The sequence below is a fragment of the Diceros bicornis genome, chromosome 1, assembly GCF_020826845.1.
Source record: "Diceros bicornis minor isolate mBicDic1 chromosome 1, mDicBic1.mat.cur, whole genome shotgun sequence".
Lineage (NCBI taxonomy): Eukaryota > Metazoa > Chordata > Mammalia > Perissodactyla > Rhinocerotidae > Diceros > Diceros bicornis.
In genome coordinates, this window is record NC_080740.1 from 5576050 (window position 1) to 5596418 (window position 20369).

At 47.2% G+C, this 20369-nt stretch overlaps 1 protein-coding gene across 1 annotated transcript in view; it reads left to right on the forward strand.

Moving 5' to 3' along the window:
- The window catches only part of SV2C (synaptic vesicle glycoprotein 2C), a 200593-nt gene extending 180978 nt beyond the window's left edge, over window positions 1-19615 (forward strand). The window contains exon 13 of the mRNA XM_058565464.1: window positions 15514-19615. Coding sequence (XP_058421447.1) covers window positions 15514-15697 — 184 coding nt within the window. The 3' untranslated portion in view covers window positions 15698-19615. The remainder of the gene's footprint in view (window positions 1-15513) is intronic.
- The last annotated feature ends 754 nt before the right edge of the window (window positions 19616-20369 follow it).

Below are 20369 nucleotides of genomic sequence, written 5' to 3' on the forward strand. Positions count from 1 at the left end.
TCTCCAACCCTACCCCCCTTCTCAGTTCCAACTCTCTAATCACTTGCTCTTTCCAGTGACTAGCTCCATCCTGAGGTATCAAGGGACCCCAACCAAGTCACCTCATTAGTGTAAACTCAGGTGTGATGGAAAGGGGCTTCTATGAACACCTGAAAACACTACTATCACTCAGGCTTTAGGAGCTCTGTGCTAGGAACCAGAGACAAAGACCAAATATATCTCTTATACCACACTTTTCCATTGTGTAAATGTCGCCACCATTCTTCTATCCTCAAAACCTCGGCATCAAAGATAAGCGTAACATAAGGATGGCAGAGCCTTAAACAGACGCCCGGTGAAGATGCTTCTGCTTTTCCCCAGGTTAGAAAGATCGTGGTCGGTGACCGGCACGTGATAATTTGAAGGGCACAGAAAGGAGTAGAAGGACCCTAACAAGCAGCTTTACCTACCACACAGACTCATGAGAACTCTGGGCTCGGAGTGCATCCCCACCGGATTATTTTAGTGGGGTCCTTGTAAGATGCAACTTGTTTATGGAGATGTAGGGGGATCAGTTTCTTGGAATAGAAGCTTAGGGAAGATTTAGGTATATTCTAAGATACTCTCTGACATCAAATATGTGGGAGTCTTTTCCAACACCAATCAATTCTCCAATTCTGATGCTGTCTGCCTGGAGTCAGCATCAGATCCCACAAGTTAAAGGGCTCAGTCCCACAAGACTGCCCCTACTTCAGCTGCCCCTGCAAATGGGGTGCCCAGGCTACTCACACTTCTGGCAGCCAACTGCAAATTCGGGAATTCCCACAGCCCCCCAACAAGTTTGATAATATACTAGAATGGCTCGTAGAATGCAGGAAAATGCTATACTTACTATTACAGTTTGTTATAAAGGATACAAATGAACAGCCAGATAAAGAAGTACATAGGGCGAGGTCCAAAAGAGTCCTGAGTGTGGGAGCCTCTGTCCTCGTGGAGTTGGGGTGCACCACCCTCGGCATGTGGATGCATTCACCAATCTAGAAGCTCTCTGGATCTATGGAGGTTTCATTATGTGGGCATCATTGATTAAAGCATTGGCTGTTGGTGATTGAACTCAATCTCCAGCCCCTATCGCCTCCCCAGAGGTGGGGGGTTACTGGAAGTTCCAACCCTGTAATCACGTGGTTGGTTTTTCTGGAGTCCAGCCCCCATTCAGAAGCTATCTAGGAGCCCCTTAAATTAAAGCCATGATGATACGTAGTTTTCTATTATTATGCAGAAAAGCCAAGATTTTAAACATTGATAAACCCAGTGTTAACTACAGTGGGTGAGAGTGGAATTAGTGCTCAGAAACTGTTGTGGGGATTCTGAAAACAGGTACGACATTTTTAGAGGGGGCTCTAGCAATCTCAGTGTTTTCCCCATAGGTAAGATGTTGTTTCCTCTGGTCGCTCTCAGAGGATTTCTTGGTGTGGATTTCTTTGGGTTATCATGTTTGGGGATCAATCAGCTTCTTGAATTTATAGGCTTATATCTCTTGCTAAATTTGTGAGGTTTTCAGCCATTATTTATTTGAATGCTTTTCTCCTGCCTGAACTCCAGTGACATAAGTATTAGATCTTTTGTTAGAGCCCCACAGATCCCTGATGCTCTGTTAATTTTTTTTCGGTCATTTGCACTACATTTTTCAGATGGGATAATTTCTATTGTTCTATCTTCCAATTCACTGATTCTTTCCATTGTCTCCTCCTTTCTGCTGTTGACCCCAGTCACTAAGCTTTTTATTTTGCTTATTGTATTCTTCAGTCCTAAAATTTCCATTTGGTTCTTCTTTATATCTTCTATTTCTTGGCTGAGGCTTTCTATTTTTTCCTGATGTTTTCTGTATTTCATGTGCTTCAAGTGTGTTCATAATTGTTCATTGAAACATTATTATCACGACTGATTTAAAATCTTTGTCAGATAATGCTAACGTCTCTGTCATCTCAGTGTTGGCATCTATTAATTATCTTTTCTTGTTCTGTTTGAGATCTTCCTGGTTCTTCATATGATGAGTGGTATTCAATTGAAAGCAGTGTTTTTCATATTATGTAATGAGACTTTGGATCTCATTTAAGCCTTCAGTTTTGGTTGGCTCTCTCAGAGGCCTCTCTGGGAGGAGAGAGGGCGCACTGCCCCATTATTGCCAGGTGGAGGTAGATGTCCGGTTCCCCACTCAGCCTCCATTGACGCCTGAGAGGGGTGTCCTCGTCACTGCTGGGCAGGGGTGGGAGTCCAGGCTCCACTCCTGACCACGGATACCGTACAGGGGAAGCAGCAGGAGCTCGTTACTGGCCAGCAGGATGCAAGTCCCAGCTCCCTGCTCAGCCTTGCCTGACACCACCCCAATGGTGATGTTGAGGCACCTTGTTAGAGTTTGTGAGGGTGGAGGTCTAGGCTCTCCACTCGGCCTCTGCTGGTGTGGCTGGCCGTTAGACAGTTTTTTCTGGTGTTCAGTTAGAGGAGAGAGGTTATTGTCTAAACATTTTCTGTCTTGCTAGGCTGCCCCTATCCTAGTCCTTTGGCTACAGAGAGCAGGCTTTTGTTGGGGCTCTTTTAAAATCTGTACCTGTTGGCATTTCTACATTGCCACCTTCTTCAGTTCCAAGTCTGAGATCTGTGAGGCAAAAAGAATATGCAAGGAGCTCACCATTCCGTGATCTCTAGCTGCTCTGCCTTTTTTCTCTTTCAGTCTCTTTATGTTTTATAATGTTCAGAATTTTTAGCTGTACTTAGCGGGAAGAATAAGAAAGACCGTCTAGGGCCTGCCCCGTGGCTTAGCGGTTAAGTGCGTGCGCTCTGCTACTGGTGGCCCGGGTTCGGATCCCGGGCGTGCACCAACGCACCCCTTCTCCGGCCACACTGAGGCCGCGTCCCACATACAGCAACTAGAAGGATGTGCAGCCATGACATACAACTATCTACTGGGGCTTTGGGGGGAAAAATAAAGAAATAAAATTATAAAAAAAAAGAAAGACCGTCTACTCCATCTCAGTATGAATTTTAATATGTTCATTTATTTACTCAACTTTTTTTGATTGCTTGTGATACAACCATGAATAATCCATTTGTGATAGAGCTTAAGGACAATGAACATCAAGTGCAGCGTGGGGTGGTCAGGGTTGTTGGGAGGGAAGTCCACAGTGTTCTGAAAGCAGCAGAGAGGGCTTCTTGGCAGAAGTGACGTCTGAGCTGAGACCTGAAGAATAGTAGGTGATAGCCAGGCAAAAAGAGGGAGAAAGAACATTTCAGTCAGAGAAAATACCACCTGGAAAGCTCTGCAAACAAAAGAGTTGCCAGAGTTAAGCAAGGAACAGATCATGAAGGATCTTGCAAATTGCATTAGCCTGTGGCTGTGGGGAGCCCTTGAGGTGTTTTAGGGAGAAGTGGCAAGGTCCTGGGCTAGAGAGCGCACTCTAGTGGCCGGAAAGGAGGCAGGGAGACTAACTAGGACACTCAAGCTGGTGATGTGGACTAGAAAAATGTAGGCGGGAAAGGAGAGAGGTCAACATTCAACATGTTCACAGATATTTAGAGAATAAACAAAACTGGGTGCTTGCTTAGATGTCGGGGCGAGGAAAGAGGTCATCACAGATGGTTCCAGTTTCTGCTTGTGCAGTTGAGTGGATGGCAGTGGCAGTTTTGAGACTGGGATGCAGGAGGAAGAGCAGATTTGGGTGGGGGTTGGGGATGCGGTGAGCTCCATTTTGGACTTGTTGGGTTTTCATGTTAACTGGCACTGTCTGATAGGCGTTCGAATATTTATGCTTGGATGCGGAAAGACACCTGAGCTGGGCATAGAGCGTTCACTCATTAATTCATTAAACAAGTGATCTTGGACTATGTATCACGTGGCAGAAACTGTTCTGGTCCTTGGGCTACAGCAATGAATAAAACAGAAAGCCCTAGCTTGATGCAGCTTATATTCTAGTTTGGGGAAGACAGTCAGTAAACAATTAGGTAAATAAAGTAGCTATAATACATCAGATGGTGCTAAGTGCTACAGAAAAATAAAGCTACATGAGGGCATAGAGAGTACTGGGGCCAGGGGAGTTGTCATTATTAATAGGATGGTCTAGGAATATGTGACTGTAAAGGTGACATTTGAGGAAAGACCCAGGAAGATACTTGGGAGGAGAGCATTCACAGCAGAGCCAACAGCAAGTGCAAGGGCCCTGAGGTGTAAGTGTAGGAGACCAGTTGGAGAGGGGAAAGAAGCTTGTCAGACTGGAGCAGCATAAGCAGGGTAGAGTTAAGAGGTGATAGGGTCAGAGTGGATGCCAAAAGGGCTTTGGTCTTCATGCTGAGTGAAATGAAAACCCATTGGAGGGTTTGGGGCAGAGGAGTGACGTGATCTGATTTATGTCAAAAAGGAGAACTGGCTTTTGTGTTTACAGTCTGCTACAGAGGATCTGAAGTGGAATCAGGGAGATGAGTCAGGAGTCCACTGCAATAACTGTGGTAAGATATAATGGTGCCAGTGGAAGTGGTGAGAATTGGTTAGATTCTGAAAATATGTTGAAGACAAACAGGCACTGCTGAAAGATTGGATGTGAGGTATGAGCGGGGAAAAGATGTTCAGAATGACATCAAGGTTTTTGACCAGAGCCACTGAAAGGCTGGAATTGTCTTTATTGACATGATTGTGAGAAGAGGAAGTTAAGGAAGAGGAATCAGGAGCTCAGTTTTGTTTAAGTTTGAGATGCTATTAAATATCCAAGTGGAGCTGCCAGGCAGGCAGTTGGATATGTGGGACCAGAGTTCAGGGGACAGGCCTAGGTGGGAGGTAAAATCTGAGCCCTTTCAGTACAGTCACGCGTCGCATAACCATGGGGATCCGTTCTGAGAACTGCACCATTAGGCACTTTCATGGTGTGAACATCATAGAGTGCACTTACACAAACCCACATGATATAGCCTACTGCACACCTAGGCTGTATGGTGCTCATCTTATGGGACCACCATTGTATATAAGGTCCGTCAATGACTGAAACTATGTTATGTGCCACATGACTATATATAGATGCAATTTAAAGTCATGATGGTGGATGAGACCACCAAAGGACGAAGTGTAGATAGAGAAGAGGGGAGTTCTGAGGACTCAGTCCTGAGACACTAGAAAATTCAGAGGTCAAGTTAACGAGGAGAGGCCAGGAAAGAAGACTGAGGAGCATCAAGTGAGGTAAAGAGGGTCAGGTGTTAGTTCCTGGAAGCCAAGGGAAGAAAGGCATTCGAGGAGGAGGGAACAACCAGCTGTGATAGATGCTGCTGATGGATCAGAAAGATGAGGGGAATTTATTACTAGCATTGAAGGTTACACAGCAACTACATTACTGGCACTGGGTAAAGATAGGGACCTGCTCACTGGCATCAAGGCAAAAGCCCAGTGGCCAGACCCACATCCAGGGCAACAGCTGATCCTGAGACAGGCCCGGGCTTGACACTACCTTGGGGTTCAGTTGACTTCTGAGCCCCAAGCAGGGCCGAATCTGTAGGTGGGAGATAAATGGCCCCACTTGTAAAGATGGGAGGACCACAGGGACAGTCAGGAAGTGTATGCATATGCATGCATGAAGACAACCAGCTGTCCTTGTGTTCTTTCACGCTCTTGTGGCGTGACTCTTCTGGCAGCTGGGCTGGTGACAGTATGCGGAGATCAAGCAGTAGGTTAGGGAGACCTGGGGGTAGTTCAAGTCAAAGGAAACAGAAACAGAGGCCCACAAAGGAATAATGTGTCTGAGAAGGCAAAAGTCAAGACTGGGGGTGAATCCATCAAGGGAAGAAGATCCAGAATTACCACTGACCTGGACTAGGCAGGCATGGCAGCAGGGTTAGGATACCAGGCCAGGAGACAAGGGTTCAACAGGCCAGAAACTCAGGCCGGGAGACTAGAGACCAAAAAGCTGGCCCGTAAACAAGTGGTCAAAGTAATGAGGAGGTGTCATGACCTGCAAAAATGGGGCTTGACCCTGAGGAAAGGCTTTGCAAGTTAGAATTCTCTATAAACTCTCCACTTAGGACGGTAGGACAGTAATAGCTTGCAGTTGGTTCCCAGCCATGTTCATTGGACTGACTCTTCCCCAGGGCCAGAACTAGCGTAAGGCCAAGGCAACATGGCAGAGCTAACTGCAGTGGGAATTGTGGGAGAGGGAGGTGCCTCTCTGTTCATGCACTCACCCTGGCCAACCATCCCTTCTCGATCCTCTACCTTCCTCCCAACTCTGCAGTAACCGCTGGGGATTCTTGCCAAGGCCAGCTTCCCAATGGGAAGGACCTACCACAATAATTGAGACTCAGTGGTCCAAGCAGTACACTTCTCTCTTGGACTCTTAATTCTGAGGCATGACCTTGAAGGAGTGAGGAAGACTTGCAGTTCTGCAGGGATCAGTGGGGTGAAGTTGGGAAGGTGGAAAAGCAAATAGCTGTAGTCTGGGTATTTGTCCTTGAGGTTGGGACAAGTATTGAGACTGGGAAGACAGGATTGCTTCGAGAAGCATTATAAGGAAAGAAATGGAGAACAGAGCAAAATGATAGATCTTTGAAGTCTGGGCATTATTGAATATACAAGTCATTGTACAGTATTTTGATAATTTTACATCAGCCCCACTCACATCAGCCTCTCTCCTATGTCAAAAGTAAGCAGGGAGCCTGTTATACATAATGTAGATAATGGGCAACTGGTAGAGTGTGAGAGTCTCCTAATAGATGGAAAATATGAATGTGACGCTGTGCCAGAGAGAGAACAGATTTCCCAGCTTGCCAGAAATGTGAAAGAGAGTCCCACCCGTCTAACACACTGGTCGAGGGGAGCTTCCCTTTTCCATCATTTCTCCAGGCTCAGGTCCTGCCACCACCTAATTTGCTTTCAGCCTTCTTTGGGAATAGGACTGGGAGATGCCAACAGAAGAGACATTCTGTTTATTGGGTTCAGTCAGCACTGGTTGGAGTCCCACTCCGTATATTATAACTAGGAAGAAAAATAATAACTTTTCCCTCATCTCTTGGAATCTTCAAAGAGTAGAGAATATGTAATGGTGGGTTGACCTAGATTTATCCACCGTTTATTGACCCCATCTTTCACCTCCCTTCTTTTTCTCTCCTTCTTGGTCAAGGTTGTAAACCCCCTGGAAGTCGTAAACATAGCCCACCTCATGTACTAGGACACACGCTCTGGCTCATTTTGGTTCTCAGTTCTGGCCCGCGTGTCCTTCTGCGTCCAGGCAGTGACTTCCCCTTGCCACCCTGTGGGCGTGGCGGAGCTCCACTGCTCACACTTCCCGTGTCCTTATGGCCCAGTGGCCATTTTTCCCCTCGTCCATGGAGCTGAGGGCAAGGAGCTCCCACGTTGTAGGCGATGAAAGCCAGGCTCTCCCTGCTGGCCTCCAGCCCTGCACTAGTCCCTCAGCCCGGCAGGCCGGAGTCGCGGGTCTTCTCTCAGCAGCAGGCTCCTGTCTTTCTCCCACCACTGGCCTCCTCCTCCCTTCCCCTCACACACGCACAGTGTCAGACATGACCTCAGAAAGGATTGGAGAGGAAACCCCTGATTGTTCCCACCTGCTATTCTCTGCTCGTCCTGGGCAGCTGCTGCTGTCACCCAGCGCTGTGGGATGGTCCTCTTCCTTGATGAACTAACGTCAAAACATCTGCCCAGAATTAACCAACCTAAGCCCCTCCTCTTAGGACTGTTTTGTTTAGACAGAGAAGTTGCTCATTCCCTCCCCGAGCTCCATCCTGAGGGTCTTTAGTCCTGGATCGCTGGCTGACCAGCTGTGTGGCCTCAGGGGGACCACTCAGCAGAGCTGTGCCTCAGGTGTTTGAGAGAGAAAATGAGGAGATTCTACATCTGTGGTCATGAAGATCAAGACCTCGCTTATTTTATCTGAAGGTTTGAGATGAAAGAATCTCATTAACTAAGCAGCCTGCATGCCGCCATGTCTCCGTACCTGCTGTGTTTTTCTTTGCAGGCCTTATCACTGTATTTTATACGTTTATATTCCATCTGACCGGAGTCCCCTGGCCATTCAGCAAATATCAGATCGTTTTTGTCTCTGGCAGTTAGAAGTGGAGAGTGAGGGGTGGGGAGCACATGTCCCCTTCACCCACCATCTCACCCCCAGGTGGGGTGTTACAGTGGCAGCAAATCCTACCAGGTGTGCAGATAGGCACAAAAACAGTCATCCAGCCTGTTCTTGACTCCAGGGTGGCCATCTCTCTGCCCTTGGGTCCTGAACAAGCCTTGGACATCATGAAATGTGGACAGCAGGACCACCAGACCGGGGGCTGGCCAGGCAGCAGAGCGCACCTTCAAGTATCGGGGTGCAGGACCCGTGGCCTCTAGAGTCTGGAGTCTACGCCACGGGTACCATTTGAGGTTGCTGGGCCTGGAGGATGCTTGTCCATCCATCTTGCTAAGGGCAGAACATTCTTTCCAATCAGCTGCATAGCAACCTCTCATATCCAGTGAAAAATCATCTCCTTGTTCATTAACAGACCTCATGCAGATTTCTAAAATGGTATTTAAAGCCCTAAATAACCGTCTCTGGCCTGTTGATTCGTGATTAACATGTTGTAAATTCTATAGGTGTAGAGACAATTTCTTTATATACTTTCAAAGCAAGTTACTGCCCAGACCCTGTGCTGGTAGAGTGCATGTTAATTTGTTTACTATCTGTCACCCACTAGAATGTGAGCTTTTGAGGACAGGACTTTGTTTTCCTTATTTACTACCATTACTCCAGGTGAGTGAGTGAATGAATGAATGAGATAGAAAGACAGAAAGAAAGATGCTTTTCAAAATTCAGCTGGATGTGGGCTGTAGTTCAGCTCCCTGTGTGGGCCCAGCCCCCGCTCTCCACGGGGGGCTCGCTGGACCCGTGTGATGAGGCAGCTTGCTCTTCAGCTCCCTCTGGCTGCCCTCCCTCCGTGTCCCTCTCCCACTCCTGCCACCCACAGCCTGTGACCTGCGATCCTTCGCTGTCAGCGCCCCCTTCCCCATACAGCACTGCCTCTTGGAAACCCTCTTCCCCCCTCCTCCCCTCCTCCATCAACAAACAGTGTGGAGACCTGAGTCAGGTGCAGGCGCTGCCAGAAAAGGGCTGGGTAACTTCAGTCCTTTAATCTTTCCGTGGGTGGTTTCCTCCTCTGGGGGAAGGTGGAAATGAAGGGTGAGGCAGGCTCTGTGCTGAGTGTTTAGATGACCTCATTTAACCCTAGTTAATTCTCACTCCCAATCCTACAAGAGAAGGGAGTTTTACTCCATTTTTGGGTGAGGAGAGCGAGGCACAGAGAGGGGCAGTAACTTGCCCCGGATCACTCAGCCTCAGGCCCGGGTGTGTGACTGTGCGATGCTACTCCTGGCACAGGCATACCTACCTGCTCCCAGGAAGTCTGGGGCAGAGCTCTGGGCATCAGTTTCCAAGAAGCTCCCCTGGCAGTTGGGACATACAGCCATGTTCATGAACCACGGCCTCAGATGAACTCCCTGCTGCCTCCCAGTGCTCAGTTTCACCGTCATTGCTTACCCTGGCCCAGGCCCTCGCTTCCCAGCTCGGCTTATCAGATAAACGATAAGACACGAAGACTTTCATTATTACTTGTCCGTGAGTATTTGCGTTTCAAGAGGAACAAGCAATAGGAAGACCCTTGATGGTGGTGGGGACAGGAGGGAGAGGGAGGGCCACTCTGGCCAGGGATTCCTCTCTGCTCACAACCCCTAGGTGAGTCCTTCTCCACGTGTAAGGACAGCCCTGCTTGCAGTGGTGTAGGATGCCTCTTCTCAGGTTAAGGAGCACACACAGACCACACGCTTACACCCACTACCTACTTGTATGACACAAACTTTCTCTTTCTTTGAAGATCAGACAGCGATTGAATTCAGTCTTTTCTGACGTAAGAATGTGAAATTAGAGTTTCTTCCTCTGAAAAAGCAAGATGATAATCTGGCATCAGTAAACAAACACGGCTCAACTCATGCCCATTAAAATGCCCAAGACAGAAATCTACTTCCAACATATTTTGAAAACGTTGGGAAATTCTTTAGTTCACTTCACAAGTATCATACACAATCCTGAAAGGGGCTGTGATGAGAGAGTGTAGAGACCACACGGCGCCACCCAAAGATGTGGCCGGGACTAAATCAGGCTACATCCCGACAGGAGAGCCGTGAGACGGGTGCAGCCAACCCTCGGGAGGGGCGAGGGAAGGAGGGCCTCATCCAGCAGGAGAGCCTCCATGGCTGCCCAGAGTCCCGCCTGTGGCCGAGGTTGGGTAACAAGAGTTAGACGAGAAGGAAGTGATTGAGGCTGGGTGAGAAACTGATTGCATCTGGTGAGAATGAGCTGTGAAAAGCAGAGTAAACAGGAGAGCTTAAGAGCAGGAGCAGGGAGAAGAGAGCGGTTGAAGCTTTGGACTGGATTCTCTCCTCCTGTGCCCTCAGTCTCCTGTCACCACATCCTCAACATTCTCCTTGGCTGTGTCACCCAGCCTGATGCTCCCTAATGAGCACATCCAAACCAAGGAGCTCTTCTACGTGAAGGTGCTCATTGCAATATCATGTATGTTCTCCTAGATTTGGAAAGCTCCTAATAATCCAAAGTTGTGGTTACAGAAATAGTAGTTGTATGCTCAGTCATTTCATTTCAAACAAAACATGAACAACCTGGGACAGTTATTAATGATTGGAAGAAAGTAGAAAGCAAAACTGTATAAATCCTGTGATTTGTAAAAATCCAGTTGTGATTGGAAACACAGTGAAGGCCCCCCACAGAGCGGTGACATCAGACTTCCTGCGGGTGTGGCCCCAGGCGTTGCTTTTGCCACATCTCGATGTTTAAAGTTGCACAGGTGACACTGATGCACCGGCGTCTGAGCACCACTGGGTGAGGCTATGGTTAAACACGTCTGTGCACCCTGGGTCACCAGACTGCTGTCCTCTCCCCAAGTTGAGGACAGCTGCATGAGAAAGTGGGAGACTTGTCTGGGGACTGGAGGGAGGCAGGCCATTTAGCACCTGAGAAGCCTTTGGAGGGAGTGTCTAGGGCAGACCTGAGTGGGGTACCACAGAGATAAGTTAGGGAGATGTGGGGGTATTTTGAGAGCCAGAGAACACCTCTGCCCACACTCCAGCCTCCACCTGGCAAGCTCCTCCCTTTCCTTCAAACCACTTCTATTCTCATCCACGCCCTCTGAGAAGCCGTCCCTCAACCGCCCCCACCTGAGGTCCCTTCCCGTCCTCTGAGCTCCCCCGCAACACACACAGTGCCCCGTGGGTGTCTTTCTCACTGCACCCAGCAGGTTGTGTTAGCATGCTCTCTCTGCATCCTTAGTGCAAAAGGGGACTTCCTCTTACTCGTTTTGGGGTCCCTGTGCCTAGTGCAGTGCTTGGCACATAGATGCTTAATGAATACACGCCTGGGAGAATGTGTAAATAAAGACGATGTTAAGGACCAACTTGCTTATTAGACGAATACGCAAGGGCTGTCTAGTCCTCTTGGCATTAGTCCCGTAGCTCAGATGGAGTCAGTGTTAAAATCACTTTTTTCGGTTAACCTGGGAACCCAGCCATCATTGGTAATATTGTTTCTGTGAGAAAAATGAAATTCATTCTGTTTTAAATAGCCAACTTCCAGATGAATCTTTAGATCACAATGTATTCCTGATTTAAGAACAGCCTGTACTTTCCAAAATGCCCCACACTGAGTAACTTCTACCCATGATTTGACTGAGCTGTCCAAAAAAGTTCCTTTCCAAAAGTTTAGACAAAGAGAAGCTCACATTTTACCCTTTAACAGGTACATGCCGTGAGCTGAGTCTGCATATACACCGTTTCAGGCCTTTTCAAAATGTGGCGTTTAACTTTTTTTCCCTAACAATCTCATCGGTCGATGGGGCAGATATTTCAGCCAGTGTTTAAAACAGTGGCTGATCCTGGCCTGGTGCCGACCGTGTGCCAGGCACTGCTAAGCGCTGCCGTTATCTGGTGTCCTTTTCTTCTTCCCAGGAGCCTCAAAGACCCCACAGCTGACCCTGCACCGAAGTCAGAAAACCAATGAGAAACAGGCCGGATGTGAGGGCAAAACTATCCCCACTCTGTCCAGCATGGAGCCCGAGGTTTCCTCTTCCTGGCCACCAATTAACATAAAATTGTATAAATGAACTCGAGCTCGCTGAGTTGTGAAGGCCCTGGAGAGGGAACCACAGTCCTGCTGCGATGGGGTGGGGGGGGGGACACTCTGGCTGCCACGTACCCCCTCAGCTGAGGCTAAGCACTGAGCCAGCCAGCTCCCTGCACCAGCACCCACTTCTCAGACGAGGGGTCACGGTGCAGGGAGACGGGCCGCCGAAGTGGATCGGGAACGGGGCTGCAGTCACGGGCTGCCGTTTGGGAAAAGAATTTCCACTTAAAAGATTTAAACAGATAGATTGAGCAAGAATTGAAAACAAAGGATTCCGGCTGCACAGGTAGGGGAACAAGGGCTGGAGCTTATAGAAAGATAACAGATCGTGTCATTCTTTCTCTTGGGTGCTCGTTGGTTAAGAGAAGGCACGGAACATGGATCTGAACGCGGAAGCTTGTCCTGCTGCTGAGAAGTCGGCAAGTGGGGGCTTTGCAAGCTCTGAGTGCCCCACCCTCAAAGGACTTGATGAGTACAAGGTGACTTGTGCTTTCCATGTCTGCAGAGGTTAATGGCCTGTCTTTAAGTAAGAACAAGGGAATAAAGGAAGTAAAAGCTTATTTACTTTATAAACAGATAACCCCCAAGGGATAGCCAGTTGAGAATGATTTTTCTCATACAGCTGTGCCTTCCATGCATAGAAAATTACACCCTCCAGCTGCAAGTATTTGAAGAAATAATTATTTATCCAAGGAAAGGACAGTCACGTTTTCTCGAATGCCAACATTAATTTAGCCTGTATGCTTTGCATCCACAGCGGATTTTTATCTGAAAACTGCCTCTGCTTGGTAAATGAAAATAGAGATTCTTAGGAAATAAGGACTTGATGGTCTTTTTTTAGAAACTTCAGATACCAGATGCTCTGATGCGTCTCTCTTAGTGCTGCCCAGAATCTCAGGAAGTCATTCATTCCTCAGTTACAGTTTCAGTAACAGAAGGAGATAGCCAGCCGAATCTTATACCCTGTTCTGGGTTATACCTGAGGTTTATAGCTTGGGAAAATATGGTTATTTTAACCCAGATATAAATTCTGCATGGGTCCTTCTGCAGTCTCAGTGTCGAGAGACTTCTTCACACAGAAGGATGATTTCCTTTCTCTTATCAGCAACATACACACTAGCCATTTTTCCCAGAACAATCCAGCTTATCTTACTACCACAAGATGTACTTGGTAATTTATGACTCTAGAACCTAGAAACTAAAATGTAGTTTAAAAAAATTTTAAAAAGCCAGTCTGAAAAGGCTACATACTATGATTCCGATTATATGACATTCTGGAAAAGGCACAACTGTGGAGACAGTAAAAAGATCAGTGGTTGCCAGAGGTTATGGGGGAGAGGAGAGATGAATGGGGGAGCCCAGGGGATTTGTAGGGCAGTGAAACTTATTGTGTAGGATCCTCTAATGGTGGATACATGCCGCTATACATTTGTCAAAGTCCATAGACTATACAACACAGACAGTGAACCCTAATGTCAACTAAGGACTTTAGCTAATAATACTGGGTTAATATTGGCTTACATCAGTTCTTACATCAATTGTAACAAGTGTGCCACTCTAAGATTGTTAATAATTGGGGTGAGGGGGTGAGGGGATGTATGGGAACTCTCTTTACTTTTCACTCAATTTTTTTTGGAAACCTGAAACAGCTCAAAAACGTTTATTAATTAAAAAAAAAAAAAGCCAGTTCAGCCTCCTGGCATCGTCTCCGTGGAGGGGGGGAGGTGAGGGATGATGATGTCATTCTACTTAAGTCTTCTGCGGTACCCAACGTGTGGCCTCAAGCAATTTCGTTTGAAAATAGTTATCAGTATATTAAATCTCCTTGTCTTTCTGGTGGTGGTTGTTATTACTAGTCTCTGTGTTTAAAAACAAACTAAAAAGAAGAAGAGTACAAAATTAGCTTTACCCTCTTCTCAAGAAGTTCCTGTTTCGCAGTCAGAGGTTCCATTACACCCCATCCACATTCAGACAGCTGGCACCTCTGCCACACTGCAGAACCCGCTCGCTCTGCTTGCTGGGTGTCATGGCGAGAAAGAAAGTCAGCGCGTGCTGCCCCCTTTCGGGTCTGATCTAACCCAAGAAATCGTTGGCCCTGCACTGAGCACGGGCTAGTTCCTGCAGCGCGGGAGGCGTGTTTATTCCTTTCCAATGGTGTGGGCAGGGGCATGGCTGGATAATAACCACAATAAGTGTCTGCACATTGTAGCAAATGTCACTAGGAATAGCACAAGTAGTGGTGAGTCGTTGTTGTGACTGCCCAAGGAAAACCCACACTTACAAATTTACAAATCAAAGAAAGATGTGTACGAAACACTGCATTTTATAGCAACTAAAATGCATTTCCCTCTGGAAGGGGAAAAATGTTTCCAACAATTACCCCGCATTCAATGTGCCTGTAATACACACATGCACCCAGGGACAGACAGAAACCGTGAGCTGGCATAAAGATGGAGGAAATTGATATTATCTTGTGACGTCTGTGGTATTGGTACTCCCTAAACAAAGTGAAGTTTCCTGCCGAGAAGACCACAGTAAGAGCACATTCAACGCACGTGAAGATAGCAAAATATTTCTCTTGCAAAGACTGTCATCAGATATGGGATGTGTCTTATGTATGCACCACCCACACATCCTAAATGCCAGCAGAGTAAGCAAGATCTTCTCTAGGCCTACAGTCTGATTCTTCTCTGTGAGATTTTCTTGGACTTGATTTCCCACATGGAACTCTGATGAGGGTCGAAGAAACGTTACACCAGCTCCTTGGTGGGCCGCCCAGATTGGTGTCCAGTTCCTGCCTGCTACCAAAAATGCTTGGGAAGAGAGCAGCATCATTCATCTCCATGGTACCAGAGAGATGAGGAATACAACCCAGGCATCTTTGCTTTTCTCTGAAAATTCCATGGGATTTCATTATTTAAAACTTTGCACGTTAATTAAGCTAAGAGAAAATAGGGACTATAAAAATAATCTAAAGAAATATACATTTTAATTTAACTCTGCAAGAGAGAAGAGACATTTTTACTCTGAAATTTCCTTTCTCTTTCTGTTCCTGATAAATTGGAACTCATGAGCAGAATAAGAATCAATTGAGGTGGTGAGAAAGTCAACAGAGGGCTGAAGGGACAATACTGACAGCTTGGGTTCTCTACCTCCAGATGTGTTCACAAGCATTTATTTATTGATGATATAAATAATCTCTATGATATACAAAACAATCTACTTGAAGATCACTGAAAATTACCATGTAGGACACTTCGGTCTAAAGTTGGAATCTTGGAAGTCACTTTCTCAACCGTGTCCATATCTCTTTCCTTTGCAGGGCAACAGGCTTTGGCTTCTTGAATGCGCTGTGCAAAGCAGCGACCGTCCTTGGAAACTTAATCTTCGGCTCCCTGGTCAGCATCACCAAAGCCATCCCGATCCTGCTGGCCTCCACCGTGCTCGTGTGCGGAGGACTGGTGGGGCTGCGCCTGCCCGACACACGAACCCAGGTCCTGATGTAACGGGAACAAAGCCATCCCTCCTGCGTTTCCTTCTCCTGCCCTGTGTCAACCCTCCTGACTGACTCAGGCTTCAGATTTTTCAGATAGAGAAAGGTGGTCAAATATCAGAATGCTAACTCTTGCTGTGACTGAAATTCAGATGCATGCCATCTTGCCCCCTTAGTGTGATTTTGCACATTTTTTTCATGTGTTATTTTTCCTAACTGTGATGCTACAGCCTCCCTATAATTCTGCTCGCTAAAGGTTTAGAAGCTAAGGAGAGCACTGTGCTGCTGTGAGAAATAGATCCTGCTCCTGTTTCAACATTCGCAGGAAATATAAGTGGGCATATTATTGCATTTGTGCTGAGGAGAGGGATTCTTTTTTTTTTTTTTTTTTTTCAGAGTGATATTTCCTGTTTACGTAGAAAAGGACACCCAGCAATTCTCGCTGTGACAGCAGGGCCTTTCAAAGAAAACCATGTGGCACCAAACAGAGCTGGGTGGGGCTCTTTCAGGCATGACAATTGAGGTGACTCTGCTGACAAGAAAAATAAGGGCTGTGCAGTTGGCAGCAAAGATCTGAGTGAGCTGCATCTGCAAGATTTCTGCCAGAAAGCCCAACTAAACTTCTGAAAAATATGATGAAAAGGGACCGTCAGTGTTTGTAATTGTGGCATGTGGTTCAGAATGTTAGAAATTCATATCAGAGAGAGAGAGCTTCTGCCTCCATTTACCCCCTAGCTCCCCACGTCACCCCCAGCTGCCCTTGAGCTTGCCAGGGAGCAGAGGCAAGGAAAGAAAGCCACTGTCTAAAACCTGGTCTGCCTACCTGAGTCTGCTAGTCATTCAAACTCTCTCTAGTCTAGAGATTGTCAGTCATCTAAGTTGTAAATTGCAAATTAGGAAGAAATTCACACCTAAAGCCATTGGGAAATGCAAAATGATACCCTGAAGGTACCACCTTCCTAAGGGACGGTGCCCTCAGGTAGTTGACATTGGACTTTCTGGCTGGCATCACTGAAGCAGGTCCCATTCCTCCAGCTTCCTCTGGGCTGGTGCACCGGTCAGTGTGTTCCTGGCTGCTGGCTCTGTGTGAAGTCACAGCCTGCTGTCCTACAAGGGGCCCTCTGGCAGACAAGGGCAGCATCTCCTGGTGGGTTTTGGCTGCTCATTTTACCTCTGAATCTGCCGGGCCTGGAAGAGAGAGATCAGCAGGACATTCCCACGGGCTGGCAGCTACGTGACCTTCTCACCCCTCGGGCCTACCCCTCCTCCAAGCTCGCTCTTTTTACTCATCTTTGAAATTGGAAGCCTCCTTGTAGACTTGCAGCGATGACCAGCCGCCAGGAATAAATCCCGTATTGAAACAGTATTCCTTTTTTACTCTCTGTCTTGTTAGACGGTTATCCTCGTTACTTATTATAGGCGTTTGCAGCAGGCGGCAGCCCTGGGGCCTCCGGGAAGGGACACCCTTCGGTTCCAGTAGTCATTACGTTAGAAGATGTCTTAACCCCAGAGGCCACTCTGCCTCCCTTTCCCCACCTCCCCTTCCTAATGATCCTCCTAGAGCTCCAGACTGCAGAGTTCAGACTCTGTGAAAAGCTTCCTTTGTTAACATAAGCCATTAATCGCCTCCCCCATAAAGTAGTTTGGGTCTGTAGAGGGGGCAGCGTGGGGGGCTGGCAGGAAGAGGGTGCTTCCCTGGGGACTAGGGCTCAGGGCCAGAACATCAGGAAAGCTCAAGCCAAAAGCTGCAGAGGTGGCAGGAAGAAGGAAATCAATGAAAACTAGACGAGATCTATGAGACTGCTATCAGCAAAGCAGGGAAGAACAGAACCTGCTCCCCCTCTGCCTCCTGTGATCTGCTGGAGAACATCAGACAACCCCAGATGGCACCCTGGATGTTATTCCTCTTCCATACATACTCATTTCCCCACCTACCTGCCCCTTGATTTCTCTTAAAAAAGACATCTCTGGGGACCTGAGCAGCATTTTTAGTTGAATGTAGCAATGCAGTGATAACTGCAAAAGTAGGATGTGTGTCCCCATCAGCCCATTCAAAAGAAAAGAGAAATGTGCACGGATGCCGCTCTGTCTGGTCTTCCGTGGTGGTTAACTTTGCTCACTGGACTACCGTACTTTGAGAAATGTCTCAGGTGTCTGTTGTAGCTCTAAATGCATAAAATATCTCCCAAGCTTCAGAGCACGGTTCACGAGAGTCTTACTTGAACACTGGGTTGGGTCAGAATAGGATAAACCAGCAGAACCCCACCTCCTGAGACCTGCTACCATGCCTCCCCTTCAGAAGGGCCTTCTTGGCCTTCTTGTCACCTAATCCAAGCCTCCCTGGTGGCCCAAGAGGGATCTATTCTAATCCCCTGGACAGTCTGTGGTCACAAACCTTCTTGGTCACCACCTTTCCATCTTTCGTGCAGTTTTCTCTGCGTCCCTCACGTTGTTCCCATCACCCTGATTTCCTATGAGAGAGCTCAGGTTGTTCCCAAAGTATGTGGTGTGGCCTGTCTGGCTTGTTCTGGGTTAGCTGGAGTAAGATAGAGCCGTGCGATTAAATAGAAACTCTCAGGTCTATCAGTGTAGCAGGCTGCTAGCACAGGACGAGCAACCAGCCTCTCATTTCATCTACAGTGGAAGGAAAATGAGAGTATGTGCAAAGTGAGATCCTAGGAAACAGTCCTCCTTGCTCTGATATTTCTAACTCCCTTTCTATCTAAAATTTCCTCACAGCTCTTTGGAATGGATCCAGAATGCTCCCAAATGCTGTTATTATCACTGGGTTCTCTCAGTAGGAAAAAACCCAGCTGCTCTAAACTGTAAATCCTGTACCACGTTACACCCCAAGTAATGGGTCTTACTCACCCAGCTCACATTCAGTCCAGCAGCCAGGGGTCACCTTACACCCAGAGAGATAAGACAGAAGGGTCTTAGCCCAAGCTCCCCGCCAACCAACAGTGAGACCCAGACCTTTCTGGGGAGAATGTAAGTCATTTGAACATCTCTGGTCCTCAGTTTCCCTATCTCTTGAGTACGGGCTTGGGACTAGTCCAAGATTCTAGAGGATCCTAGAATGCAAATGGCTTCATTTTATTATCTACCTTCTTCTGATGCTCAACTCATCTTTACAGGCACCAAATAGGTTTAGTTTAGAAACTGAAAAATTAGGAAATAGGCAAGCATGCCAGACATCAGGAAGTTGTTTGGGAAGCCCCTGTGGAATAGTCCAGAAAACATAGCTCCAGTGGTGTTTGTGCTGCCAGCTTCTTAGGATCCTGAGCATTATCTCTGTTCTACGCCAGTTTGACAGTTATCATTGCCTGCCCAGGAAAGGGACCCACCCTGCCAGATACACACAGTTAGAACACTCTGATCACAACACGATCACAAAGGCTGTGTCCTGCAGCTCTCCTGACTCTGTACCCCATTTTATTCTTGAAACATGGTCTTAAGTAGACCTAGGCCTTCAGAAACAAGAGTTTTTAAGTGATTTCACCAATGTTGGCAAATGCACCTTCATTTATAAATCTCACCAAATCAGAGTTCAGGTTTGCACCAAAAACTGCCTGGCCAACTTTCTGGATGTCTTGAGATATCAAGAGAGAGATAGGAAATGTAGACAGAAGAGAGAGTCTAAGATATCCTTGAGAAGGTTCCAGGGAAGAGATTAGGGCACAGTTGAGACTTTCTAAGCCCTGGGATCAGTTTAGAAACATTCCCCGGGAATGACTTTTGATTCCCTCTGCCAACCAAAATAGAATATGATATTCTCCAATTTTTTTCTGTTTAATATCAAAGTAGCCTTTACCTGTTTTTTCTGTAAAACACCTCACCTGTTTATGCATTACAGGCTCTGAAGCCAGAGTGTCTGATTTGACCTTTACCTGGTATCACATAAAGACAACTGGTTGATTGTTAAGGTGCATCTTGGCTGTATTTAGTTTTCCTTTAACCCCATGTCACGCTGACCTTAGCCCAGTTACCAAACCTACAAAAACACCAGTCATGTTGCAACAACAAAGAGAAATCTACGCAATAGGGCACCCTGGAATGGACTATACATTTCTTACAGTTTTTGTTTCTGCCAAGCAAAGTATGTTTTGAGTAAAGCTTCTCTCGTAATCTGTGTAATGCAGAAAAAGAAAACTGTCCGTGTCCCCTAGATGGGCTGTGTGTCCCCGTTGTTTCAGGTGGGGAGGACACTTCTCCATGGCATCTCCTCTTGCTCCAGCTCCTGACCGGTCCTCCCATCAGCGGTGTCTCGCCAGGGCCAGCGCTTCCTCAGTCTGTCTCAGACAATGCCTAGAGCTGGTGTAGCACCCCAGGATTTGGAGGGACAAGGATGAAGTTCATGGTCTGTTTAGGCCCTTGTTTACTGCTGGCAGGGCTGGGTGGGGGCGAGAGCTGGGCAGAGCCTTCCCTGATCCCTTGTCAGTTCGTGGGATCCTTCAGTAAGTGTTTGAGGAGCAGCTCTCTGTGCTAGCTTGAGGCTCTGTGCTGCCTGCAGGTCGTCAACCCTTACATGAGGGCGGGGGAAACGGGCTCAAAGAGAAACTCTCTGTAATGGGGGCCTCGTGCTGACGTCATTACCCCTCCCCACAAACACAAAGTGTTATGTTTCCTAATTTAAAAGAAGTAATAGCCTATGAGGACAGTGCAGGAACTACTCAGAAATTGGG